This window comes from Saccharomycopsis crataegensis, assembly GCF_037102585.1.
Source record: "Saccharomycopsis crataegensis DNA, jcf7180000000084, whole genome shotgun sequence".
Taxonomy (NCBI): Eukaryota; Fungi; Ascomycota; class Saccharomycetes; order Ascoideales; family Saccharomycopsidaceae; genus Saccharomycopsis; species Saccharomycopsis crataegensis.
In genome coordinates this window covers 3,343,450-3,370,658 of record NW_027043829.1, presented here as the reverse complement: position 1 = coordinate 3,370,658, position 27,209 = coordinate 3,343,450, and the positions used below count along the sequence as shown (strand labels likewise).

Below are 27,209 nucleotides of genomic sequence, written 5' to 3'. Positions count from 1 at the left end.
GTGCATTTAATAGATTTTTTTTGTCTTTAACTTCTTGATATATTTACATGATTTTTCTATTCTATTGACCAGTAGGTTCTTTGATCATAAAATTTCAACAATATGGTACTTGGCTTTACCAACCCTCAATAATAACAATTTACCATCAATCAACAAATCTTCAGTCAATAGCACAGAGTCTGTTGGATCAGCCCTGGCCCTATCATAACCAAAATATAACCCACCACTTTTCACGGTATTTCTGGCTTCGGTTCTTGAAGAACCTGATGCTTTTGAAAGCACTTCACTGAACTTCTTGTCAATGATATCTGACTTCGAAATTTTCTTCAACAAGTTGGCATCTTCAAAAATCTTGAGAATCTGATCAGTTTTGATATCTGTTGGATATGGCTGTTCTGGTGTCGGGAAAAGAATCGATGCAATTATTGAGGCATTGTAGGTTTCTAGTTCACCATGAATCAATCGTGTAATTTGATCAGCCAAGATTCTTTGACCGACTCTTAGGCTGGGGTCTTTGCTGTGCTCTTCAAGAATTTGATCAATTTGCTTCAATGGAATGAAAGTAAAGATTTTCAAAAGCTTTTCAAGTTCACTATCTTGAGACTTCATGAAATAGTTGTACATCTCAAACGAAGGGGTCACATTCTTATCAATGAAGACAGCATTTCCCATACTTTTCCCAAACTTTTGTCCTGATGCCGTCGTCAACAAAGGAACGGTTAATCCAAATACTGGTTTTTCCAAAAGTTTCTTGAATTCATTTTGTTTTTCCTGTTCCTCTTTGCTTAGTGACTTTAGATCCTTGCTATGGAAACTTTTCATTCTAGAGATGAAATCAATTCCGGCAGTGATATTCCCCCATTGATCATTTCCCCCTACTTGAACTGTCACATTGTTATTTTTATACAAATGCCAAAAATCGTAGGCTTGTAAGATCTGGTATGTAAATTCATTGAAACCAATACCAGCATCAGATGATAATCTTGCCTTGATGCTTTCTCTTCCCAACATTGAGTTTACTCTGATGTATTTCCCGTAATTAGCCAAAAATTCCAATAAGCCAACTCCTTTCCACCAATCGAAATTATCAGCCACTTCGGTCTTGGAGGAATCTGGCACCGGAAACCCCAAAGACTTCACATAGTCTTTACTAGAATTCAAGAAATCTGCCAATTGAAACTTGATTCTTGAAGTATTGTCCAATCTGGTTTCAGAGTCCATTGCCGTTCTTTCACTGGATCTACCAGAAGGATCACCGACTTTACCAGTCGCACCGCCAACCAATCCGACCACTGAATGTCCTCTAATGTTGAAGTGCACAAGAATGAGCAAAGGCAACAAGTTACCCAAATGCAAAGATTTTGCAGTAGGGTCTGCACCACAGTACAAAGATAACTGTGTCTTTTGGGCAAACTTTCTGAGATCATCACTGCTGATGGAATCAATGAGTCCCCTTTTCTGCAAATGGGGAATCAATTCTTCTTTTGATTCAAGTTCAAGCTGGGTGGCATCAATCTGAAAACTAGAATTAAATCTTCTGCTGATATAAAACAAGTCTCTCCGACCAAACCGGAGATTCCTACTTAATGTTAACATTTTTTCCTATTTTAATTTCCGTTGAGTCTCTTCCGAAGATTAGCACTTTCTCACAAGAAATTTTTCTCATAATTTTCATGCCAAAGTACCAAAATGGTGGTACAGTGCGCGATCATTTATGAATGCAATTATATTTTATTATTATAAATTTATAGTCGTAGTAGTACATATTACATATAATATACATAGCTAAATAAGAAATTCTAATTATCATTGATAGCTTCCCTGTTTCCAAGAATGTGCGGGGCGATTTCCTTCAACCATTCAGGATCAATCATGCTGACATTTCTTGCATAACCTTTGGTGGTATAAACAAACTCGGTGTACATTATACCTTCACACTTTTTCCCAAATAAAAGGGAAGATGGATGAATGGAAATGAGCTGACCAGAGAATACTGTTCTATAAGATCTATCAGGGTATCCAATGGCAGAATTCATGACAAACCCTTGGAGGAAACTTTTCAATATGGATTCTATGCCCAAGGGTTTATTGTTAGATCTCTTTGAGGATTTCATTTCGCTTTCATTAATGAGATCTTCATCATCGCTGGGAGCAAAGTAATCATTGTCATCGTCATTATTTTCGATATCAGCACCAAACAAAGACTTCATATACTGTGTGAGCTGATCTCTAATTTGTAACACGTTCTTGAAACCCCGGAAGTTGAAATAGAATTCTTTACACCACTTCTTTTTATCACCAGTGCTATTTATAGCTATGAAATAATCAAGTAACTCTTTGAACATTAGTAAGTCACCATATTTGTTACCCAAGGTGCAAATCTGTCTTCTCTTTTCATTGATTTCATCTCTTTTATCAGAAGGAGGGTTAAGAATCAAATTTTCAACATTCAAGCACGCAATTATATCAATTACAGGTCCCAAACAGTTCAATTTATGGGCATTGATTAACACCGTACTCAAGTGAGGAGACACTGGCAACACCGCCATTTGTTCACCAAGCTCAGTAATATCACCATTATCATCGAGTGCTTTGAGAGAATATAATTGATTCAAAGCTGAGAATAATGAGTCTTGACCCGGATGTTCGATCCACGACCAATTTACAATATCTTTAACTTTCAATTTCTTGAGCATCAAGATAGAGTGAGCAATATCAGTTCTGATGATCTCTGGTTCAGTTTGCTTCGGCAAGTTGTGATAGTCAGATTCAGTGAATAGTCTAAAAGCCTTACCGTTTCTTTCTCTTCCAGCTCTACCAGATCTTTGGGTGGCCGAGGCTTGAGAGATTGGAACCGTAAGCAACGTGGATAATCCTAACTGATGTCTCCAGACCTTGACCTTTCTTAACCCACTATCAATTACATATCTAACACCCGGGACAGTAAGAGATGTTTCAGCAATATTGGTGGCCAAGATGATTTTTCTCTGGTTCTTTTTCACCGGTTGGAAAACTTTCATTTGCTGAGCTGGTGGTAATGCTGCGTATAATGGTAAGGGAACAATTATTGGAGCCTCCTTTGGGAGTAATGGTGAGAACATTTGCAATGCCGAGCAGGCTTTGTCAATTTCTTCTTGACCAGCTAAGAATACAAGAACATCACCTTCTTCTTCTCCCTGATTGATTTGTATGACGGTATTAATGGTTGTATCAATGATATCTTCGGATTTCGTGTCTAAGTAAAAACGCTCCACAGGATACATTTTACCTTCAACATACAAGATCTCACAATCATTAAAGAAATGAGAAAATTTCTCAGCATCCAAAGTAGCAGACATAATAATGATTTTGAAATCTTTATCTTCTTGTCTTTTGAGTAACAATTCCTTCAAGAAACCCATTAATAAATCTGTAAGGATGGTTCTTTCATGCGCTTCATCAATAATGATGGTGGAATATTGGGACAAGTCACTTTTCATCATCAACTCTCTGAGTAACATACCATCTGTCAAATATTTTAGTTTAGTATTTTTGTGAGATTTATTGTCGAATCTGACAGAATAACCAACTTTATCACCAATTTTACTTCCATATTCTTCAGCAACTCTGGTCGCCAAATTAATAGCAGCAACTCTTCTTGGTTGGGTAACTGCTATGGCCTTTTTATTATGTGGAATCAAGAATTGTGGAATTTGTGTAGACTTACCAGAACCAGTTTCACCAATAAGAACGGTGACCTTATTCTTGATAAGATGTTCCATGTGCTTATCTTTGCTTTTATAAACTGGCAAAGTCTTTCTAATCTCAAGTAATTTATCGGCTCTATTTTGCAAAGACTTCCAATCAGTAGGTCCGATTTCTTGATTCACATCTTCGTCCTCATCATCTGTAAAGTAGCTAACATTTTTGGTGTCTTTTCTTTCCTTGTTGATACTTCTTGGTCTTTTCTGATTCTTTGGTTTTGGGCTCACTTTTTGATTCTCCAACTTAGCTTCAGCAGTGGTGTCTTCTTTAAGTGGCGTATTCGTAACCACAGATGGCTCAACAAACTCTTCTTCGGCTTTGACATTGACATTATCGAATTTTGTTTTCTTATTCTGCGCCAAAGGTTCTGGATCTTCCAATTTATCTTCTACCACTGGGATATTGGCATTCTTACTCTTCTTTCTTTTTCTTTTCTTCTTTTTCTTTTCTCCATCTAACAGCTGCACAATATGATTATTACTCTCCGCAAGTTCACTCATATTGTTAGTTCTATGATTTTCTTGATCTTATATATCTTTTATTCAGTACAAAGGTGATTTTTTTTTTCTTTTTACTGTTATATCTCTCAGGTTATAAGAAAAATCTATACCGACAGCTCTTACCCGTCGATGAGCTGACAATTTTTTTTTCTTGGGGCAGGCACCATTAGCGTGGGTCAATACCGCCTCTACCTAGGAGTCTATTATTCGCACTTAGCCTTTTTTTGACTGGTATTGTTTAAGCAGTCCCTAGCAACAACCAATGAAATATAGAGGAGATCATCTCGTTTTGTTAGGAATATGGCTGTAAATCAATCTAAGAGAGAGAGTTAGAGAGAGAGAGAGCGAGAGAAAAAAAAAAAAGAGGTCATGTGATCAACTATTGATGGATGCTGGTGAATCTTGAAAATTTCCAGGAATTTGACCTTTTTTTCAAGAAACAAGTTCTGAATAATCTAAAGGAAAGACTTAAAACAAAAATGTCGAAATCCAAGCAGATATTTGGAGACCTTAAGAATATAGCAAACTCTAAAATACCTTTGGTATACAAAACCTCCCCTCAAAACCTATTCAATAATGCCAAAGTACCAAAACCATTGGATATAGTACACCCTTATCTTAAAATTAGTGATGTTGAGATGGTTGTCAATGCAATGAGCTCAGAAAGATTCCCTATGGGGCTCAAGGTACCGGTACGGTCGGAACAAGGTAAGTTTGAGAACGTATTTGTTGGGAAATACGAGATCAAACCTTTGAGATTCACTAGTAATACCACCAACAAAATTAACTGGATGAGGGGAGTTAACGAGAGCTCAGAATTCCAAAATATTGAAACATCAAGAAGATTGACTGATGATGATGTGGTGGTAGTTGGGGAGACCCTTGTGAATGAAGAAAGTAAACAAGCGATTTCTGAATTCTATCAAAAGATTGGGCCTGCGGTCACCGTTGAACAGTTCCAACAGTTTTTACTCAAGGATTTGAAGTTAAATATAACATCGGATAAGATCAATCAGAATGCTTTACAGTTGATCAGAAGCTCTCCTGCGGAATACAACACGGTGATTGCATTGATATCCTTATCTAAAAACCTCTTGCAAGACCAGGCTAGCGCCCATTCAGTCGCAATATCAACATATTATTCAAGTTTATTTGTCAGCGAATTATCAACGAAAATCCAAAAAGTCTACAGACAATGGCCAATCAAACAATCTAAGGCCGTCATTAAAGCATTTTCGGAACTCGTCGATGTTCTTGCAAACGCCTCTCAAGGATTCCACTCCGGGTACTCCATGAACTTGCTCAGCCAATTATTTTCAGTTCATACCAAGTTATATGATTTAAAGAAAGCACAGATTTACTTGAACATCTTGTTGAAAAACCAATTCTTGCCAACAGAATCAAGTTTCACAGAATATGTTGTGAAATCATGCCTTGATCAGAGATGTTATAAGTATTTGGCCGGCTTGAAAAATCTATTGTTGAGAAGCGCTAACTATAAAATTATTAAAGCTCTAGCTTCACATTCATCTAATTTGGAAGAATTGCAAAGTTTATTAGTATTTATCGATCAAGTACCAAATGAAGAAACTAAAAATTCAATCTACCTCCACTGTTCATCCTTTTTGCTCAAGAAGGCTGCAAAGTTGGCCAAAACTGCTGAGAAACTACAAAACATCACAGTTAGAGTACAGCAACACAATTTCCCGATTAGCGCTGATGCTTGTGAAGCTATTGTTAGTAGTTTTATACAAACCAAAGGCTTTATTTTTGCTGCCCACTACCTACAGAAATTCTCAATAGACTCTAAGAATGCATTGGAAAAGTTCTTGAATCAAACAACCCAGTTGGAGGTAAATAGTGATTTGAAAGAACAATTCATCAATATTTTAAAAAACAAGATATCCTCAATAGCATAAAATATAATCTTACTTAATCTTGAACATATATGAGCAGATACCATTCTATTGAATGAATATATAAATAATCTAGAAATGAAAAAATAAATGTAATCTTAAAGATTGCATTAGATCAAAAATCCAAGAAAGCCAGCGAGGCCACTAACTAAGAATCCGAAACCGCTCAAAATGTTGTCAGTAGCATTGTTTTCCCAATCAGTGGTCTCGGTTAGAGAGCCGAAATCTGTATCGTGATCTTCCTCTTCAAAGTGATCTTCAGGGCCATCAGAAACAAAAGGTTCGTTTGTGTATGTCAAAGATTCAGTAGGCTCCTTGAATTCGAAATCTCCTTCCTCGATCGATTCAGTAGGAGCAGAATCTTGTTCATCCTCCACTGTTTCAGCAACAGCAGCAGCTAGAACCAAATTTTCACTTATAAATTCATCTTCATCTTCAACGCTGTATTTCTGCATAGGCTTATGCTTCTTGAGCCATTCTTTGTGAGATTCTTCAATCACCTTTGCCTCTTCTTTATTGGCTGGCTTCCATCCAGGGATTTTAGCCTCCACTAAGTCATTATTATGCAAGACATTTCTCTTGGACTCCAAATCAGCGTCCTTAACAGACTCTGGTGAAACAACAATATTTGCGCAAGCAATCTTCTTCTGATCACTGAAATGAAGGACAACAGATTTACCGACGATATATGATGGGTCACCAGGTTTCAAGGAAAGATAAGGATCATAATAGGAGCCTTCAAAACAGGTAGTATCAATCCGACCATGCTTACCACTCAAATCACCAACTTGGCATAAACTATCATCATTAAAGACAGCACATTCAGCTGGAGCTTTGTATGGATTGAAATGGTAACCAGCAATCTCACAGCTTTGTTTTTCATTGACTGGGAATTCGTGAATGTGATAAAGGAAAGGACCTTTCTCCTTTGGCAACTTGGTAACATCCCAGTGGACTTTTACAGTTCCGTTTGTTGAGAAGAATTTCATGGAACCAATTATCTCTTTGAATTCACCGGCTTGCGGAAAATGGGCAACAGCAACAACATTTTTTGGATTATCATCAATAGCAGGAGCTTTGTCAGCTAAAGCTCCTAATGCTAAAAGACTCAATAAAAAATGTCTTTGGAAACCGGTCATTTGGTATGGATGCTATCTATGCTATTCCAAGTTTGATGTAAAGAAAGGCCTTATCAATGGTTTGACTTTTGTAATAATGAAGAAATATCTTTTTGAAGAATAAAATGACAAAGGGAAAAGAAACAAAACAAATACATGCTACTAGGCGAATACTCTGATAAAAATACTCTCTGTAATTGACAAAGACACAAAAACAACGCTTTTGTGTAATATGTGACGCAGAGATTTCATGCATAACCAGTGTTTTTTTGTAATACTATCAAAAATTAGTAGAAGAATTGAAAGAATTGAATCTCTAGAAAATAAATAATATTGAGAGGAGGTTTTACACAGAAAGAAACATGTACTGTGTCCAAATTAAAGAACAATAAAAAAGGAAAAAAAATAATATGCATTATTAGATAAATATAACCAAGAATTTGGGTTTGATCTGATTGTATCAGTGTATGGATGTAATTGTGACTTTTAATATAATATTTATGCTTTTTGAAAAGTGTAGGATTTCATCACTCAATTTTAGCTTTGTCTTGTTTGAAGAAATCGTTGAGTGAGGTTTTCCTAAATGACCATTTAAATATAGACCATGTCAAAATCAATTGGTTAAGTTCTGGCCAGTAAATGTCTAGGAGTTCTAATTCCGCATCATTATCAGTAATCTCCCACAATAGATAATCACTTAATCTCCTAACACCACTAGTTCTCATCATGAAATCAAGAGGTGGTAGGCTCTTAGTGTCTAAATTGTTAGAGACAGTCTCTTCTCTGATTTCTTCAACTTCAAGCTTATCCTGTTTCACATCACTTACTATCTTCTTGATAGACCTAGTTATATCATCTCTAGCTGTATATGGGAAACAAATATTTAGTATGACATTCCCATTATTCTTTGTTCGCTCTTCCGTTTCTTTGAACGTATCATAAACATCTTTTGGTAGAAACGATTTATTTCCAGAAAAGATAATCTTAATGCCAAATTTGTCTACCAAATCACCATGTTCCAGTATTTGTGACAACTTTTTTTGGATCAAATCCATAAGATAGTTCACCTCTGATTTAGATCTGTTGAAATTTTCTATGGAAAATGCATAAATGGATACTGCCTGAATATTCAATTTATAGCAAAGCTCCAATATAGAGGCTAGTGATTCAGATCCCATGTTATGACCTTGGCTGACAGGGAGTTTATGCTGCTTGGCATATCTTCTATTACCGTCCATGATGAATGCAATATGGTTGGGTAGATTACCTGTTCTCAAGGATCTGATTAAAATATGTTTAATAAGCTCCAAGACATAGCTTATAATCGGAAGGGTAGAGAGCCATAATAGGAAGCTCATTGTTCCTCAATCTTCAAAGACAAGTCGTTATTTTCTTAAGAGGTGATTTGTTTTTCAGTCATGTTGAACGAAATTTGTCACTATTACAAGAAAAAAAAATATCTGTATTGGAGTAGCCTGAGACACGTGCCTCTATCCATTCAATGTTGCTTTTATAGGGAATCGCTTGCATAGAAAATAACAGTCAACCACGAAATTGAAGAAAAAACAATCAGCTAATGGGTAAAAATGATTGTTTGTTATAAAGTTTGAAACAGAGGGAAAGCATTAAGAGAATAGTGTCTCCGTATGAGTTTTGAGACCGCTTTCAAAAAAGTAAGTAAGCCTTGTAATTCCCAATAAATAAAAACTATCACGTGGAAATGTGATGAGGAAGAAAAATTTTTTTTTTGTTTCTCTACAGTTTACTACTTGTATGGATCTTTCATAATACACATTGAATAACATCAATAAAGAGGAATTTATCTTAGGAATATGAAGGAGAAGCATGGTATTAGATTACCAGGTGTCCTATTGGATGAAATTCGTTCCAAGGAAGGTATGTATTTACATGATGGTGATATGCTGATGGCAATATCTTGATGAAATATAAGTACAAAGACTAACTAACAATCTTCAGATGCCGGTGGTTTACCTGACAGAAAATTCAAAAATGGATTGAACAAGAGAAAAGCTTCCCGAAGAGATCTTAGAAAAGAGAAAAGAACACTCAAAAAACAAAAGCAAAATCATAGTAAGGTACTGTCGACCTCTAAGGAAGAAGAAAAATCGAAGCCAAAACTAACATCAAGTTTAAAAAACAAGGAAACATCACTTAAATCATCGTTCAGAGATAGTTCTGCATCAAAAAAGAAATCCGTAGTATTTGATGAATCATTGAACACCACAAAAAGTGTGAAGCCTGCGTACAAGAAGCTGGATTTTTTCGATGAAGAAGATATGGGCGATGAGGATAGTGATTTAGATGAGAATCCTCCAAATGCGAAGAAGGAAAGGCCAAAGACCTCTAAGGAAATCATGGAAGAATTAAATGGATTCAACCAGGATAAACACGGGGATGAGGATTTTTCCGATTTCTCGGGGGATAGCGACGAGATGAGTGATCTTGAAGGTCCAGACCAACCACAGACTCCATCGGAAGTATTTGCAGCATTACAAAGAGCCAAAATGAACAAATCATCGAAACCACCTAAGAAACAGGCACCAGAACCACCAAAAGCAAAAACCAAGGCCAAGGCCAAGACTGCAAAGGAAATAATGGAAGAGTTGAATGGGAAGAATGATAATGTTGAAGAGGAGGAAGAAGATTTCTCTGATTTTTCAGGCGACAGTGATGAAATGAGCGACCTTGAAGGCCCTGATCAGCCGCAAACTGCTGAGGAAGTGTTTGCAGCTTTGAAAAGAGCAAAAATGGGAAATGTGGAAACAGGCAAAAAAAGCACAAAGAAAAGTGAACAACCTAAAAAAGAAACCAAAACTAAGACAGCTAAAGAAATAATGGAAGAATTAGGAGGAAAAAATCACAAGCAGGAGGACTATGATGATGATTTTTCCGACTTCTCAGGCGATAGTGATGAAATGAGTGACCTTGAGGGTCCAGATCAACCACAAACTGCGGAAGAAGTTTTTGTAGCTTTGAAGAAGGCAAAAATGGGCGTTAACAGTGCAACAAAGAAGCCTGAACCTAAAAAGGAAAAATCCAAAAAGGAGAAGAAGTTATCAATCCCAGCATTTTTGCAAGATGATTTGAGGAGAGATGAAGAAGAGATGAAGTTTTATGCCAAGAAATTGGGGTTGAAAGATATGAAATTATCGAAGGCTGACGACGATGATTTTATTGGTGGATTATTTGATGGGTTAGATTTCATGAATGATTACGGTGCTGGTGAGGACGGTGGTGAAGATGAAGGAGAGTATGATGATGAGTCTGGCGAAGACGATGATGACATTCCGGAGGAACCAAAGATCAAAGAGAATCCATATGTTGCACCAACTCTGGCAATTGAAGAAAAACCAAAGAAGTATATCCCTCCAGCATTGAGAAAACTTCAACTCAGTGAAGACGAGCAAGAAAGACTTAAGATTCAAAGAGCTATTAAGGGTCAATTGAACAAGTTGTCTGAAGTGAATATCTTGGTTATTGCCAATGAAATCAACAGTCTTTATTTTGACAACTCTCGTCATTTGGTTAATGAAACTTTAACAAAAACTATTCTTGAAAGTATTTACTTGCAAACAAAATTGTTGGATAGTTTTGTGGTTTTGCATGCTGCATTAGTGGCGGCCATGTATAGATTGCAAGGTACCGAATTCTTGGTGCATTTTATCCAATCTTTGGTGGAAAACTATGAAAAGTATTATGAGTCTAACTTGGAAAACAAAAAGAAGGAATCAAGTAATTTGTTATCTTTGTTAACATTCTGCTACACTTTGCAGGTGGTTAATTGCAACTTAATCTATGACATCATCAAGGTACTTATTGGCAACTTTAATGAATATAATTCAGAATTATTGTTAAGAATGATTAACAATACTGGCAGTCAGCTTAGGTCGGATGATCCGTCAGCCTTGAAAGAAATTGTGTTGATGATGTATGAAAACACTAAGGGTAAAAAATTAACGCCAAGAATGGAATTTTTAATCGAATCTATTGAGGACTTAAAAAACAATAAAATGAATAAAAGAAGAAACGAAGTTACTGAGAATAACTATCAGTTGATAATCAAAATGAAAAAGTTTTTAGGAAGCATAAACAATAATAAGAACCATGACCCATTGACCGTCACCCTTGATGATCTTCACAATATTGACAAGAGAGGTAAATGGTGGCTCACTGGTTCTGCATGGAAAGGCAGAGAGCCAGAGTCCAAGAGTGAGCAAATGACAAGTGGCACAGTGGATGATGAAACGATTTTTGAGAATCTTAATGCTGAAGCTATCGATGATATAATTGATTCCAGTGAACCAAACTGGCTCGAATTGGCTAGAGCATATCGTATGAACAATGATATTAGAAGAGCCATTTTTATCAGTATAATGTCTAGTGACGATTACATTGATGCATTCACAAAATTGGACAAGTTACAACTTAAGCGTTCGCAACAAAAGGATATCCCAAGTATTTTATTGCATTGTCAACAACTAGAACCTGGATTCAATAAGTTTTATGCATTATTGGCTGGGAAGTTATGCAGTGAGCATCTCTACAGAAAAACTTTGCAATTTTGCTTATGGAACTTGATTAAAGAATTGAATGGCGATGATGATGATGGGGACTCCGACAGTGATGATGGTAATGTTTTCAAGTCACAAATAAAGAGCAGTATTGACAACGAAGTCGAATCAGAAGATATCAAGCTTCAAAAATTGATCAACTCTGCCAAATTCTTTGGCTTTCTCATGGGAATTGGATCGTTACAATTGAATTTGTTCCGTGTCGTGAATTTCTTGACTATAAATGAGGATACAAGGCTATTCTTGGAGATCACTTTTATTACCTTCTTTGAAGAGGTTATCAAGAAGAGTGAACCAGAAGGCGGCAACAAAAAAAAATCTGATTCCTTCAATGACAAGATTCTCAATCAAAGATTTGATAAGATTTCTGATCCAGTGTTAATCAAAGGGATTCAGTTATTCTTACGCAAAAGAGTCAAGAATTCTAGTTTTGTGAAAAATAAGTACAAGAAGAAGATTTCATGGGCAATCGATGCAATTTGTGACATCAAATCTGATGGAGACGATGGCGCTGACGAATATTAATTTTCTGTATAATATATTGTAAATAAAAATGAACATTTACTAATTAAACAGAGTTTGAATGTAAAAGATGTCATATTTTACAAGGGTCCATCCAGTATACAAGATATATATTATAAGGGTGCTACACCCGGTACTAAAAAAAAGCATTAGAAAAATAAACGCGCCAAAATATCGGATTCCATTTCAATTAGACAAAGTAATGACTTGGACAATTAAATAATAAGGGAGATGAGTGAACGACTACGAAGATTGAATAAGCTAAGCAGAATTTCGAAAAAAAATGACAGTAGAGAGGAAGGTAGGATCAGGAACTCTGGTTTGGAAAATAGAAATGGACATCTCAGTGATAGATTGAGATCTGTTAAACATCAACAAAGACTGGGCCTTACTATTCTCCGAGAATGGGACAAAAGCAAAATACAAGAGCATGAGAATACTAGAATGGGTTTAAGTACGGATAAAATTGCAAAAATTGTCGTGTCACCCAAGATAAAAATATCCAGTTTATCTAAAGGTTTCACGCGCGGTGAAAAGAAGGCGAACCATGAAGCCGCGACGAATAATAAGATCAATGATGCACTGACAAGGCGCCTCTCCTTTAAAGGGCTTGGTTATAAAAATAATAGTACTATGCCAGAAAAGATGAAAAAAATCCGAGATGATTTGGGTAAGGGGATGGACAAGCCTGCTTCAGCAGAGCCAGAGTTATTGTTGGCTTCGGAAAGCGCTGGTCATGCAACAATAGTAAAAGAAATCTCCAGTATCAATATAGATCTTGCTTCCGGGGAAACAAAAGCAAACTCAGAAACTACAGCAAGTGGGTCGCAAGAAAATGATAAAAATTATACGGTGAATTATGATAGAACTCAGCGGCAAGGTGATCTTAGCAACCATGCATTTAAAATCACTGGGGTGGCCAATCTATTTGGGAAACAGCCAAATGAGGGACCTACTCAAAATATTCAAAAAGAAGTCAAATCTAGTGTTAATGTTAGTGCATTTGTTCAGAACATTCATATTGTCAATGTTGGTGCTAATGACCCTGACAAGGTTAGTTTAAAGAAGAAGATGATTCCTACTCATTTTAGTACGATCAGAAAAAGCTTTGAGGAACCACCTTCTAATTCAGAACTTACTTTCAGAGTATATAATGTTGTTGATAGCTGGGAGAAGGAATACGGCGAGTACAAATATTTACAAGCAGAAAAAGAACCAACACACCTATTGTTGAATTTCAGGGAGGTGACTGATACAATGTATTTAACGGTGTTGTATAATATTCATCTAAAGAAAGCAGAAAAATGTTATCTTATAAAATTGAATTTTAAAGACTCAAGGTTTTCAAGGAAGTTCATTAGGGGTGCGAAGGTCTTGATTGATGAGTGTGGAAAAGGAGAAGAAGGGCTTAAATACTTTTTTAAATGGGCAATAATTGTATAATACCAATGTACTATAATATCTATAATCTTCAATGGCTATTAAAATATGAGCTGTAATTTTATCGTAACATTGAAATTCATTAAGCTATGCAAAGAAAACGGAAACCAATTTTATCCTTAATCTCATAATATTTGAAGCTAGATATCTTCCCATAGTCTTGATATATATTTCTCACGTCCATCCCAGCTGATAGGGAAAAACACATTCTCGTTTTGACACTTCAAAACAATTAGTCTCTGTGATATTCCATAATACTATATCATGTGCAATTTTATGTCATCATCACCAATATCACGTGTGTCACTCATCATGCAGATCATGCATCCCTCAGGTTGCCACTCCCCTCGTCTTCCCAAAATCGGGGGTTCTGACGGAGCAAATGGCAACCGACTGCCCTAAAACACACGGAGAAACTTTCTGGCCGAATGGTATTCTGGGAATAATAAGAAAATATAGTGGTTATACAAGCTAGGAGTTCCAGCGGCCAGGAAGTGGCTCTTTATATAGGGTGTGGCACCCCTGCTGTTGTGGCCGAGCGGTAAAGGCGGATGAGTCAGGATATTTACCCATCATCTCCAGCGTAGAATGCTGGTCGCGTGTTCGACTCACGCCGGCAGCACCTTTTTGTAGATATTTTTCTCTGGTTTACGGTATGCATGTTGCTTGGTATCATAGTTATCACCCCTTGATGGGATATGAATCACAAAACATCTCCATCGCAAATCTTTTCCATTCTTGCAATCTTGGAGATTTTGAAGCTATAATTTCCTGGCAGGTAACTTTTGATAAACAGAGAGTTTAAAAGCGGTCTTCTCAAGAGAAGATGGCGAGCCAGAATGAAAAAATCGGTATGTCGCCTCACATCTTCCCTCTATTTATTCTGAAATTCATATCCACAGTATTGATACCTTTTCAAATTCTATAACAGAGAAATTAAAAAAAAAAGAATTAACTATCATATTTTACATCCTCTAGTTAAATAATTAATTTCTTACATTTGTATTGTGTAATACAACAGAATATATGTAATCAGAAATTTGGTAAAATGTTAAAGCCGGGTAACATACTTATTTTATATCTTGTTATCATGCAATTTGTTGTTGAAAAAAAAAAAAATTCTAGCTGAAGAGATTCAGTGATACTGTGAATTATTTAGATATAATATACAATACAATTAAAAGAAAAATGTCTGACGTTGATAATCTCACTGAAGCCTTTTCTAAAATAGGTTTTGCTGAGGTAAAAGTTAAGGAAATTGTGAAAAACAAGAAGGTTTCCAATGCTTTGAATCAAGTCATTGGCACCCTTCGTTCCCAAGATCCACTAGACAATGCTAAGTTGGTCCTTTTACATTCATTGGCCTCCTCTACTAAAAATAGTGATGCTGCTTCTCCAGTGGTGAACTTATCCTTGATCACTGATGGTATCGTTGATGGCAGACTCAAATCTAATGTCCAATTGACTGCCGCATTGAACTATGTTAAAACTGAAAAGGAAAATGCTACCGTTGAAGGATTAAACGAGAATTCAGGTGTTGGTATCGAGCTCACTAAAGACGATGTCAAGAAAGTCATCATTGAATACATGACCGCTCACAAAGAAGAAATTGAAACTAAGAGATACAAGCATATTCAAACTTTGATGAACGAAGTTAGAAACTTGCCAAGTTTGAAGTGGGCTAATCCTGCTTTCTTTAAGCCAATTATCGATGAACAAATATTGGTTATGATTGGTCCAAAAGATGAAAGAGACGTGGTGAAGAAAGAATCGAAGAAAAAGAAGGCTCCTGCTGGTGGTAATGCCGCAAAGCAAGCGGTGGCTACTGAAAAGAGATCTATGTTCACTGAAGGTTTTTTGGGAGCATTACACAAAGTTGGTGAAAACCCTCAAGCTTATCCGGAATTAATGGCTGAACACTTGAAGGTCACAAAGGGTATGGTGCACACCAGATTCCCACCTGAACCAAATGGATTTTTACATATCGGACACTCCAAGGCAATTTTTGTTAACTTTGGCTTTGCCAAATACAACAATGGTGTATGCTATTTGCGTTATGACGATACCAACCCTGCTAAGGAGGAAGATGTTTATTTCACATCTATTAAAAACATGATTGAATGGTTAGGTTTTGAACCTTGGAAGATCACTTATTCTTCAGATTATTTTGACCAATTATATGAATTGGCTGAAAAATTGATTCAAGTTGGTAAAGCTTATGTTGATCACTGTACTCCTGAAGAAATTCAGGCACAAAGAGGTATTGTCAATGGTAAGGCTGGTGGTGAAAGACACGAATCACCATGGGCTGCTCAAACAGTTGAAGAAAACTTGAAAAAATTCAGAGCTATGAGAGATGGCAAATACAAGCCTGGTGAAGCCACTCTTAGAATGAAACAAAACTTGTTGGGTTCTAACAGTCCTCAAATGTGGGATTTGATTGCTTATAGAGTCATTGACAAACCTCACCCAAGAACCGGAGACAAATGGAAGATTTATCCAACTTATGACTTCACTCATTGTTTGGTTGATAGTATGGAAAATATTACTCACTCTTTGTGTACCACTGAATTCTACTTATCTAGAGAAAGTTATGAATGGTTGTGTGATACTTTGCATGTCTTTAGACCTGCTCAAAGAGAATACGGTAGATTAAACCTCACAGGTACTATTATGTCCAAGAGAAAGATTGCCAAATTGGTTGAGGACAAATATGTCAGAGGCTGGGATGACCCAAGATTGTTTACTTTGGAAGCTATCAAAAGACGTGGTATTCCACCAGGAGCTATCTTGTCGTTTATCTCCACTTTGGGGGTTACTAGAAATGACTCTAATATTCAACTAGTTAGATTTGAATCTGCTATCAGAAAATACTTGGAAGACGTCACTCCGAGATTGTTCTTCATTTTGGACCCTATTGAAGTGGTGTTAGAAAACTTGGATGACGATTACGAAGAATTTATCGAAATCCCATACAAGAATGGTAAGAACTCCAGCTATTTCGGAAAAGATAGAAAGGTTCCATTTACTAAATCCATATTTATTGAGAGAGAGGACTTCAAGAAGACCGACTCCAAGGAATTTTTCAGATTAACTATGGATCAACCAGTTGGGTTAATTAAAGTGCCACACCCAATAAAGGTCACCAGAGTTGATGAAGATTCCAACGGTAAGGTCACTAAGATTTACGCCCAATATTCTGCCTCTTTTGGCAAGCCAAAGACCTATATTCACTGGCTTGCAAACTCTCCAAAACACAATTCACCACTTAAGATTGCTGAAACTAGAATTCAGAATGCGTTGTTCAAGTCTGAAAATCCTTTGACTGCTGAAGGCGGCTTCTTGAACGACATTAATTCGGAATCTGAAGTTGTTTTGACCAACACCATAATCGAACCAAACTTTTTGGAAATTAAGAAAAACTCTCCTTACAATGTTCCTCGTGAAAACGATGAGTTCACCGTCAAGGAAAAATCTGACAGTATTGAAAGTGTGAGATTCCAAGGTATGAGAGTTGGTTATTTTGCTCTTGATAAAGATAGTACCTCTGACAAATTTATTTTGAACAGAATTGTTAGTCTTAAGGAAGACTCTTTAAAAAATTAATCAAAGTGCTGGTTGATGAACCTTAGCTTTTGAATAGGCAAACGCAATTTTGTCGTACTTTCTTCTCTTATATTATTATTCCCCATTTTTTTTTTTGTAATTGTTTAACTTTTGCTATTAAACTGCTATCTGTCTAAATAGTGATTTCCTCGTTATATTTTTTTTCCATTTTTTTTTTTTGTTCTTTAAATCTGAATAGAATTTAAAGTGAATTGATATAAAACCTCTGCCTATTCTTGGAGTGTAGATCAGGAGCACGCACCATCGCCGCGTAACCTTCCAGTGGCCACCCATCAAAGAAAAAAGGGAGCGCCAGAGTTACGTCTCGCAAACCTGAACAATAACATCATATAGCAAACCAGAACCCTCAGATCATGGGTGTATTAAGCAAGGAGGACAACGAAAAGATCAAAAGAGCAATCCCGAAGGGATCAAATAAAATTATCGATGCCACTGTGGCCAAACTTTATATTGCCTTTCCTGATCCTGAAAACTACAAGGACACTGGATTGTCGGGTGCTGTTGTGTTAGTCGATGATTTAGTAGGAAAGACATTTTTTATTAAATTGATTGATATTCAGGGCCAGCGAGGGATACTTTGGGATCAAGAGTTACCGGTAAACTTCCAATATAATAAAGATAGAACGTTTTTCCATTCGTTTGAATTGGAAGAATTCAATTGTGGATTATTATTCGAGGATGTTAGTGAAGCAAATCATTTCTTCAAAAGAGTAACAAGTAAAGAAAAGTATGGATCGAAACACACAGTTGCTAATAAAAACGCGGTGGTAGCTAATAATAAAGCCATCATTGATGAACAGAACAAACCTGATGCTGCAGGTCCAAGAGGTTTTGCCCTGATTGACACTAGTGATCCAAACAATATTCAAAAAGTCAGAAGGGCAAAAAATATTCTCTATTACTCTGATGCTCCTCCTCCAGAGTGGAGAGATGTATATAGTAAGCTCGAGGCGGAAGAAGGCATCAGCGAATGGATGGTTGTGGACAACAGGGAGTTCATTAAACAGTACATTAGAAACAACGGCCCTCAATCACTAGTTGGTTTGGAGCCTCCAATTCCTAGAAAATATCAATACTCTCAACCTGCATCGAAAAATAGAGCTAATTCTCAATCGACTACTGACTCTAGCCACGAAAGTAGCCCGGTCCCAAGTGGTAAAAAGAAGAAAGCACCTCCCCCTCCACCTCCACCTGCTGGAACTGAAGAATCACAGACACCTCCAGAGACCCCAGGATCTACTCATGTGGCTAATGAGCATAAATACAGACTTCCTCCTGCTCCAACATTTATGGGCCAAGGTTTAGCTCATCAGCACACACCTTCCCCTCCATTGCCTCCTAAAACTCCTATTTATGGCACAGTCCAGAAACTTCAACAAGAGCAGCAGCAACAACCATCGCATCCCTCGCTACCACCACGTACGCCCATACCTGCAAATAACTACTCCCCACAATTTGGTGTGCCATCACAAACCGCAGGAGGTTCAGGCCTTGCGAATTTCAGAACAGGTACTTCCACCGCCCCTTCACTTCCTCCGGCTCCTGTGCGGAGTGTTCCTCCAGCTCTACGTACCCTTCCTCCAGCGCCTGTAGCTGCACCACGAACTCTTCCTCAGGCCCCTCAAGCTCCACCACGGACTCCTCAGGCCCCACCAGCGCTTCCTCCAGCACACTCTGGAGTTCAACACACTGCACCAGGAATTATTAACCCTCCTCTTCCTCCGATGAGGTCTAATTATGCCCCACCACCTCCTCCAAGTAGGAGAGCCGGTGGAGCTCCTCCTCCACCTCCGTCAAGGAAACCAGTAGGTGCGGCTTCGCAACAATTCTCTCAACCAATGGCCCCTCCTGTGGCAGTTATACCTCCTCAACTTCCTCCAATGCCTCCTAAAAGCTTTGCTAATAATCCACCAGTAGCTCCTCCTATGCCTCCATCGTTTGGTGCTCCTCAAGCTCCTCCTATGCCTCCAGCAATGCATCAACAAAACCGTTACACTATGGCAATGTCACTACCTGGTCAATCGGCTTCTATCTCACCACCGCCACCGCCAGCTCCCCCAGCGCAGGCGCCTCCAATAGGAGGTGGTTCCCCATCAGCAGGAGGACCTGGTAATGCAGATGCATTGTTTGCAGCAATCCGAGGTTCAGGGATTGGTCAATTAAAGAAAGTTGATAAGTCACAAATCAAGCATTTCTAATTGAGTAATTACTCGGTGTCTTAGATTACCACATATATAGGTTTTCTTAACTACAAATAGCGCCAGGGGGCCTCAGGACCTCTTGGTATTCAATAATCATAATGAGACATTTATTTTCACTTGTTTTAGTTGCATACTTTGTATTGAATTTACCTCTACTTCTGCGTTTTATTTCTTCTTTTTCTATCGCCCTCTCTCTCAATATTTTGCATATAGTTGAAACCCCATGTGAGAAGATCAATGAATGATTGTTATTGATTTCATGTTAGCTTGCGACTTCTAGAGGTTTGCATTGGTCAACAATGCATTCTCATCAGAAGTAAACCAGCATAAGTGACACAGAGTTTTTATTTTAATGAAAATATCAGAAATTTGGTTTGTGATATCATGAGGATGTGTTTTGTAACTGCTATTAAGTAACATGCCTATCTAAGACATGAGTTCTTTTCACTGTATTTTCTTTTTTTCTTTTTTTTTTTTTGGTTCTTGTTACCATCATCGATAATAATAACCGGCTTTAACGTAAAACAGAAACCGTGTGAGTGTGTTGCTTGTTTTTTTATATATATTCCCCTTATCAGCTTTAGGTAATAACGGCATTGTAAATTCTGGTATTATTGCAGTCTGTATATCTTCTGTGGTCTTTGATGGGAGGTTTCTTATTTTTATGAGGAATTTTGCACGTGGGGTTTCGGTAATACTAGTGAATTTCTTATCAAAGTCTTGCTGGATGACCCCTTTACCAGTAGACGGAGATGACACTGGACTACTTGAGAATTTGAAACCACTACTCAATGCTTTTGAAGTCAAGATTCTTTCAGATGTTTTTGCACCCACTCTTGATGTCAAAAGTCTTGCTGGATTGTCCGCCTCTTTTATCACCTCCATAACCAACGGCTGGCCCAGTAAAGTGTAATGCGAAAGGTGTCTAAACATCGGGGTCCTGTAACACCTTTGAGTGTATATCTCATCCACTACTCCTTCGTTACTCAGGTATCCAGTGATGTGCTCTATTCTGAACGACATTGCGTCAATTTGAGGATACATCATATCGATTCTCTGTAAAGTTCTGGTTATTGCAAGCGAATCAGCAACCCATTGATGTTTGATGGGTCTGCCTTCGTGGCTTTTAGTTATGTCAGTTCTTGAGTCAATAATTTTTCCATTGAAAAGGATAAGGTACCCAATTATGTAACCACCTTTTTTCCCTATAGGGACAGTGTGTGTGTAAAAGGTGATTTTAGTTGATTCTTTTGTATGCTTTTTCGAATGAGAATAGTAATCAAGGTAGCTGTGCTTGGTATTCCAAAGGTAAGTCAAGACTTGTAGGATTTGTTGGTGTATCAAAGGTGTTGGATTGCGGAAAAATCTTCTGAGGAGATAAACAGCAAACTGGATATCAAACCTGGTTTTGTTAGCTATAATCTGAAGCTCCTGAAGCAAAACCTGCATCTCCTTTATCGACATCACTTTGCCCCGGAGTTTTTTTACATAATCGGGTGGGAGATCTTTGGAACAGGTTGCAAGGGGGACCAGATTCGCAGAATTATGAAGCAATGTTTGGTAGTTCTCAGTTAGAAGGGTTCTAACCTTGTTATTCTTGATATATTGTAGATCATGAGGTTTAAGCAGACGAAATAATTTATCGAGTCTGCCAATTTGTGACACTCGAAATGAATTGACATCTTTATAATCTAACTCATATTGAAGAAAATCTTTTGGTTCCTTTACTTTAATTGAGAATATTTTGCGCAATAACTTGCTAACATTTTTCGTTTCGTTTGACGGGACCAATAAATCATTGTATTGACGAATAAGCGGGCTTTTGTCAATAACAGCTCCCCGATTATCAATAGCGGTGAAAACTAATGGCGCAGTATGTGTTTCGTCATCCTCCGATTTAATGAGACATTTATATTTGCTCTTCAACAGATTCTCTAAACTGTCTCCAAATTGTACCGGGCATAAGTTTAGATCGGGGCCCTGTTGAACGTGGTTCAACCTCACATATTCTGGAAGACCAAATTCAGTGGCCATTCCTTGTGGGGCTTTCATATAATATGTCTTATCCTCTGGCCAATTATCTAATGCCAATTCTAAAAGGTTGGGTTTCACTTTAATATGGCCAAAATGGGTAAAAGCAAGTCTACCAACAAAGTCTGACAAGTATGGCTGTTCATCAAAAAGATCAGTAACTGCCAACTTAGCAATTGGTGATCCTTTTCCGGATTTAGCGAAAAACCATCGACTGGTCAACAATACTGCTGACCGTTTGTCATGATCGTGAGGAGAAACCATATGATGAAGATATATGGTAATTATCGATCAAGAATGATGCAGTCCTGCTGGAAATTGCTAGTATTCAGAAAGAAAGCAATAGCAAGCAAAGGTTCAGCAGCAAATGACACTTTCCATACGCTGCTCTCCTATAATCGGATTCGGGGAATGATGAGGTGGATTCTTGATGCCATTTACATTTAATCAACTGTCAATCTGCTATAATAATTCACCATAAAATAATTTCTCCTGCTGAGCGCGCTTAGTCTCCTGGTGTGTCCGGGTTATTTGCCATCGCATAATAAGGAATTTACAGTTGTTATATATCTATTTTAAAAAGATATTATATAAATATACTGTGGTCTTGTTTGATAAATATACCCTGTTCACTATTGTTGAGTATCGTGAGAATTCTTTCGAGTAACGATTTTACGCGCAGTAAATTATCAGACCATTCATGGCTTACATAAAGTTCTAATTCCTCCAGGAAATATTCTAGTGTATACTTCTTTACAAAATTAACAGACCACTTTGGCAGGTAGTTTTTAGCTTTTTAAATTGTTGCTTTCAAATTGTTGCTTTCAAATTTTTGCTTTTAAATTTTTGCTTCTGGATCTTCAGTTTTGTGTCAATTGAAGATCGTCGCATCTTTGCATAAGTCAAGAGATATAAAAAAACAGCCGATTAAATTAAAACAAGATTTGATGAGTTGCAATTAGCATCAGTAACCTTATATGACTATCTGCATCTGTTAACAGTTTACGCTAGTCAACTCAGTAATGGGGTGTTAGTAACTCTTAATTAGAAAGTAATATTTCGTTATCTATTAGATATCACCGGCTGTTGATTTTAATTCAAAACTCTCAGCATTTGCAAGTGATTTTTGTGTGCCCTATCATTGATATTTTTGTAGTACCATTTTTAGTAATCAATTATCATCAATATCTCGAGATATGGCAAAATATATCCCTATAGACTCCTCTTAATAGCTCAAAACGTTTTTCTAATTAACGTATGGCCTGATAATTGGACTCCATTCATGCAATAACATCGTGTCGCTACAACATCCATATCTCTTTCTGGTTTTGGCATACGCAATTCAAAAATTATGTGGACAATTTATTATTACAGTTTGTAATAGTTGAACTATTTTAACGATGTCAGCCCATATATAAACTTGTGACAGCACTAGTGGAAGATGAAAAATTAGGCTTGTCTATCATAACAAAAGAAAAGAAAAATAAAATGTGTAAACTCCAACCTCCAACCAAAATATCTTCGAAGAGAAAAAAAAGAATGGAAAAAAAGAAAATTAAACCCATTAGACATCCAGAGCTATTTCCCAATTATTTTTTTATTTCTTTAATTATTTTTTTTCATTGTGGCTTCGCTTTTGGACCCCAATTTTTGGTTGGGTTCATTTGGTATCTGACAATCTTCACCTTTCTCAACTTTTCGATCCCTTCCACTACTGAATTCTTGTCAAACTTCACTTCCAAGTCTGGTTTGATTTTATCATTGGTCAAAAGCTTGTATCCGACAGTATTCTGGTTCATTTTCGCTAATGTCTCCTCTGTCACTAAACCTTTTTCTTTAACATGATCCTTAAATATTTTCCAAATAACGTCCCAAGGAGCATCTGTCTTGATGGCCCCGTGAGCAGCATGTGTCAAAGAAGCCTTATAACCAGCGTTACCAATCCCTGCAACAATATTGGTAATTGAAGGACAAGGGATCTTGATAATACTAGATACTCTTGATGGTGAGAAATAAAATGGCGCAGATCCATCTAATTCATTCTTGGCCAAAGTCACCATTCCCTTGATACGTTCATGGGTCTTGTATACTTCTGATTCTTTTACCTCTTCGTTCAATTGTAAAATTTTATCACAGAATTCAGCATTGTGTAAGTCGCCAGCCCACATTGGTCCACAAACATGATGAATACGAGAACAGTATTCACAATGACGATCCACTGGAGGTCCTTGTGACCAAGAGTATTTCACCACTTGGGGTTTATCTTCCTTAGGCACTGCTCTACCTAAACGTTGGGTGGTATATGCCCCACAGCCGCTGCATAAGTAACAAGTCATTGTGTTATTTGCCAAATTTTTCACCTCAATTGGGGAAGTCTTGATTCTGATGAATACTCTAACATAAAAATCAATAGACAAGGAAAGTAAAGGCTCCACTGATTTTCTATATTTCGCAGCAGAAGAGGCAACCATGGAGATCACCAATCTCAATGCCGATTCGTGTGTAGCATCACTTCGAAGGTTTGTTCCCCCATATAAAGCAAAACACTTCTCTGGATACCCTTGGCCCGCAAGTACTGATAAGTCAGTACAAGTGACGAGCAAAAGCCCGCCATCATCTATAGACTGTACTGCCGCGTCAATGAATGGGGCAGCAGTTCCGTAAGGGTCAAGGTCCACCACCTGAAAATGTTGACTGGCATGGGCATGCATTGTGGCATTGGCATCACCACATACTGACTTCACTGAGACACCAACCTCATTATGAAGGATGTTACGATCGATATTTTCGACCGCTGCTGGAAGTAAATCATTTGCCAATACCGTTCCAATGTTTGGGATTTCTTTGGCATAACGGATAGCACGAAGACCGGTGGCAGAGAGAGCTTCAATGATGTTAATTTTTGGCTTGAATGTGCTAATTTCGTATTTTTCATTGTTGCTTTCACGAGTCACTTCTTCCTTGTTTTTGGTATCATCGTTTGTTTTGTTGACTTCATTTGTTTGGTCAATTTCGCTACTCTTGCGCTTCTTTCTATTCTTAACTTTGACATCTTTCAAATACATTTCACTCCACGATCTGATGGCAAGAACACTGAGATCACGGTTGAACTGTTGAATAGGGTTATAAAACACATTTTCTTTCTTAGGAAACAAAATTGTGCCTTGTCCCTCAGTGATGGTATTGAACTCATCAAGGTTTATTTGTGGCTGCTCAGACATTTTATAGACAGTTGATTCTGAAGATAATATTTAATTAGATTCTCTTATCGTTAATGTTGATATTCTCAAGTTTATTCCCACTAATCAATATATATCTGATGTAATTATCTCCAGAGCTCCTTCTACTGTTGAACTAGGCGTTGCGCATTGAAAAAAATTTTCTTTTTTTTTTGGTGAAAAAAAAAAAAAAAAAAAAATTCTGAGTGTGTGTCGTTTGTTTGGGTAGATTACCGAATTCGGTGGAGCACCAAATATTTATTATTGGCTGAAAAACGAAAAAATAAACCAGTTCAATGGAAAACAACTTTGATCTTCAGTCATTTTAATTGAAAATTTTTCTTTATTTGTTTTACTTGTTTTTTAGCTATTTTATTTATTCTTGTCTTTTTTGGCAGCGTGTCTTATCTATAATGTTTTGATAGCCCAAGCGAATCACTTTTTACGTAACCGATAATCTCCTTATTATCAATTTAAATGTCAAGCAATTCAAAATGATACGCACCTTTGAGTCTGACATATTTGATATGTCTACAAAAAAGCTTGACATATGTCACATATGTACACATGCTTAAGTGATGAGTACAACACTCGGTGGCGAAGGGGGAAGGTACACAGAAATCACGGTTCCTGAGATTACGACACCTTCACGAAAGCACGTCAAATCAAATATACAGACTCTCGAGGGCGCTGAACAAAGATAGCAATATTTATCATCTTCCGAGCTCTTGAAGGTACAGCAGCTAATATTTTGACAGCTTATCTGATAAGTATCTTATCTTAATTATAATCTGGATTTCGAATACTATAGTAACCGATTCTAGCATTATTACTTCACCTAGCTCGCCTCGAAATTGATACTCATACCGTTAGCTATTGCTACTATGTTTCAAATTGATACCCAGTCCAATCGTAGAAGTCTTTCAGTAAAAAAAAAAAAAAGGCTCCATCAAACAGGACATTTCCAATTTTGCGGGAATAATGGATTGCTCATCTTTTCGGTTGGCTCACTCCGCCCTCGCCCAGTTTAATTAGAAGATACACTCGCGAAATAAAATACACTGGACACTCAATAATCCAGCATGATTAGCAATGTCCAAACAATAGTAATTAATTTATCAGTAACATTATTATTTTCATCAGTTTCTGCGTGGCTACAATTCTTTAAAGTGAAAGAATTCCGTGGTGGAAAAAACGCCTCGTGGCTGTTTGGTGAAAGATCCGCTCGAGATTTAAACCTCCCCTCCCCAGACCAACCCCGGTAAATAGGCAACAGATTGGTAACTGGATCGTAACCTGCCATTTTCATTTTTATAAATAGTCATTACATTGATCATATGATCTCGCAGTGTGTAAATAATTTATTTTAGAATTCCAAAATAAATTAATGCGTCAACCACATCGATGATGATTGTTGTTCTGCTTAATTAATATATACCAGGGGTCCGAAAAAGTATAACAAATCGAAAATGTTATACAATCAGGCTTGCCAAAAAAGTCTGTATCACGTGTGAACAGTTGCATTATACGATTGTTCTGAAACTTGTCTGATGTACTTGTCTTTTACAAAATAAGATCCCCTCAGCTTGTAAGAAGAGACCTTATAACATTTAATACTAATAGCATCCTGGTATCTTGTAAAAAAAAAATCAAAAATTGAAGAGAACACTTCCCCCAAAATCCGATTTGTCTAATTCAAATCTTCATACTTTTTCCCATGTATGACAATTAATGTCATTTCTCTGAATAATGAGTCTCGCTGTAACAATCATACGTCAGCACTGTTATTACACTGTCGTTAGTGACAAACGAAAATTTTCAAGCTAAAGGTAAAGAAAAAAAAAAGCTTATAACGGCCAACAACTAAAACCAACCTCCCCTATTCAGGGGTATTTAGTGGAATTTAAATCTTATTTGCAACTACTTGCAAATCTCCAGCACTAGTGGGAAATACCAATGGGTTACTGAGGACCATCAGCATCAGACATTTCCGACTCAAATAACTGAAAAAGCTTTTTGAAGATAACAACAATTGTTACCTCGCTGCAGTAGCTCTTGTTTGTTTGTTTGTTTTTTATTGTTTAATATTTTATTTTCTTCGTCGCCTATACCATCAATTTGGGATTTAAATGCTACAGAAGAATAAAAATAATGTGAGTAAGAGTTCTTTTCTTCCACTTAATGTCCTCTCTGGGGTTATACAATAGAGGCTAACAGGTTGAGCTCTAGCACGGATTTCCGCCTGCATTGACCAGGATGTGAAGTTGAATTCCAACACCCTGAGGTGTTCACATGCAGAT

General features: G+C 37.2%; 11 protein-coding genes across 11 annotated transcripts; 5 read left to right on the top strand and 6 right to left on the bottom strand. All coding sequences in view use genetic code 12, as the record gives it.

Moving 5' to 3' along the window:
* Positions 1–84: 84 nt before the first annotated feature.
* On the bottom strand, positions 85–1,596 carry MSY1 (tyrosine--tRNA ligase MSY1; the record flags this gene model as incomplete). Its single annotated transcript, XM_064998007.1, has 1 exon — positions 85–1,596. One exon carries the CDS (start codon positions 1,594–1,596, stop codon positions 85–87), a length of 1,512 nt encoding a protein of 503 aa, XP_064854079.1.
* Positions 1,597–1,799: 203 nt separating this feature from the next.
* DHR2 (RNA helicase) lies at positions 1,800–4,244 on the bottom strand (the record flags this gene model as incomplete). Its single annotated transcript, XM_064998006.1, has 1 exon — positions 1,800–4,244. One exon carries the CDS (start codon positions 4,242–4,244, stop codon positions 1,800–1,802), a length of 2,445 nt encoding a protein of 814 aa, XP_064854078.1.
* A 479-nt stretch (positions 4,245–4,723) lies between these two features.
* DASC09_044060 (uncharacterized protein) lies at positions 4,724–6,163 on the top strand (the record flags this gene model as incomplete). The annotated part of the gene is made up of 1 exon (XM_064998005.1): positions 4,724–6,163. One exon carries the CDS (start codon positions 4,724–4,726, stop codon positions 6,161–6,163), a length of 1,440 nt encoding a protein of 479 aa, XP_064854077.1.
* A 107-nt stretch (positions 6,164–6,270) lies between these two features.
* Positions 6,271–7,299, bottom strand: DASC09_044050 (uncharacterized protein; the record flags this gene model as incomplete). The annotated part of the gene is made up of 1 exon (XM_064998004.1): positions 6,271–7,299. One exon carries the CDS (start codon positions 7,297–7,299, stop codon positions 6,271–6,273), a length of 1,029 nt encoding a protein of 342 aa, XP_064854076.1.
* A 506-nt stretch (positions 7,300–7,805) lies between these two features.
* DASC09_044040 (undecaprenyl diphosphate synthase family protein) lies at positions 7,806–8,636 on the bottom strand (the record flags this gene model as incomplete). Its single annotated transcript, XM_064998003.1, has 1 exon — positions 7,806–8,636. The coding sequence occupies one exon, from the start codon at positions 8,634–8,636 to the stop codon at positions 7,806–7,808; it is 831 nt and encodes a 276-aa protein (XP_064854075.1).
* A 474-nt stretch (positions 8,637–9,110) lies between these two features.
* Positions 9,111–12,395, top strand: SGD1 (Sgd1p; the record flags this gene model as incomplete). Its single annotated transcript, XM_064998002.1, has 2 exons — positions 9,111–9,174; positions 9,256–12,395. The coding sequence occupies 2 exons, from the start codon at positions 9,111–9,113 to the stop codon at positions 12,393–12,395; spliced, it is 3,204 nt and encodes a 1,067-aa protein (XP_064854074.1).
* A 228-nt stretch (positions 12,396–12,623) lies between these two features.
* Positions 12,624–13,835, top strand: DASC09_044020 (uncharacterized protein; the record flags this gene model as incomplete). The annotated part of the gene is made up of 1 exon (XM_064998001.1): positions 12,624–13,835. One exon carries the CDS (start codon positions 12,624–12,626, stop codon positions 13,833–13,835), a length of 1,212 nt encoding a protein of 403 aa, XP_064854073.1.
* Positions 13,836–15,020: 1,185 nt separating this feature from the next.
* On the top strand, positions 15,021–17,438 carry GLN4 (glutamine--tRNA ligase; the record flags this gene model as incomplete). The annotated part of the gene is made up of 1 exon (XM_064998000.1): positions 15,021–17,438. The coding sequence occupies one exon, from the start codon at positions 15,021–15,023 to the stop codon at positions 17,436–17,438; it is 2,418 nt and encodes an 805-aa protein (XP_064854072.1).
* Positions 17,439–17,812: 374 nt separating this feature from the next.
* Positions 17,813–19,657, top strand: DASC09_044000 (actin-binding protein; the record flags this gene model as incomplete). Its single annotated transcript, XM_064997999.1, has 1 exon — positions 17,813–19,657. The coding sequence occupies one exon, from the start codon at positions 17,813–17,815 to the stop codon at positions 19,655–19,657; it is 1,845 nt and encodes a 614-aa protein (XP_064854071.1).
* A 495-nt stretch (positions 19,658–20,152) lies between these two features.
* DASC09_043990 (uncharacterized protein) lies at positions 20,153–21,955 on the bottom strand (the record flags this gene model as incomplete). Its single annotated transcript, XM_064997998.1, has 1 exon — positions 20,153–21,955. The coding sequence occupies one exon, from the start codon at positions 21,953–21,955 to the stop codon at positions 20,153–20,155; it is 1,803 nt and encodes a 600-aa protein (XP_064854070.1).
* Positions 21,956–23,310: 1,355 nt separating this feature from the next.
* Positions 23,311–24,912, bottom strand: TRM1 (tRNA (guanine26-N2)-dimethyltransferase; the record flags this gene model as incomplete). The annotated part of the gene is made up of 1 exon (XM_064997997.1): positions 23,311–24,912. The coding sequence occupies one exon, from the start codon at positions 24,910–24,912 to the stop codon at positions 23,311–23,313; it is 1,602 nt and encodes a 533-aa protein (XP_064854069.1).
* Between the last annotated feature and the right edge of the window lie 2,297 nt (positions 24,913–27,209).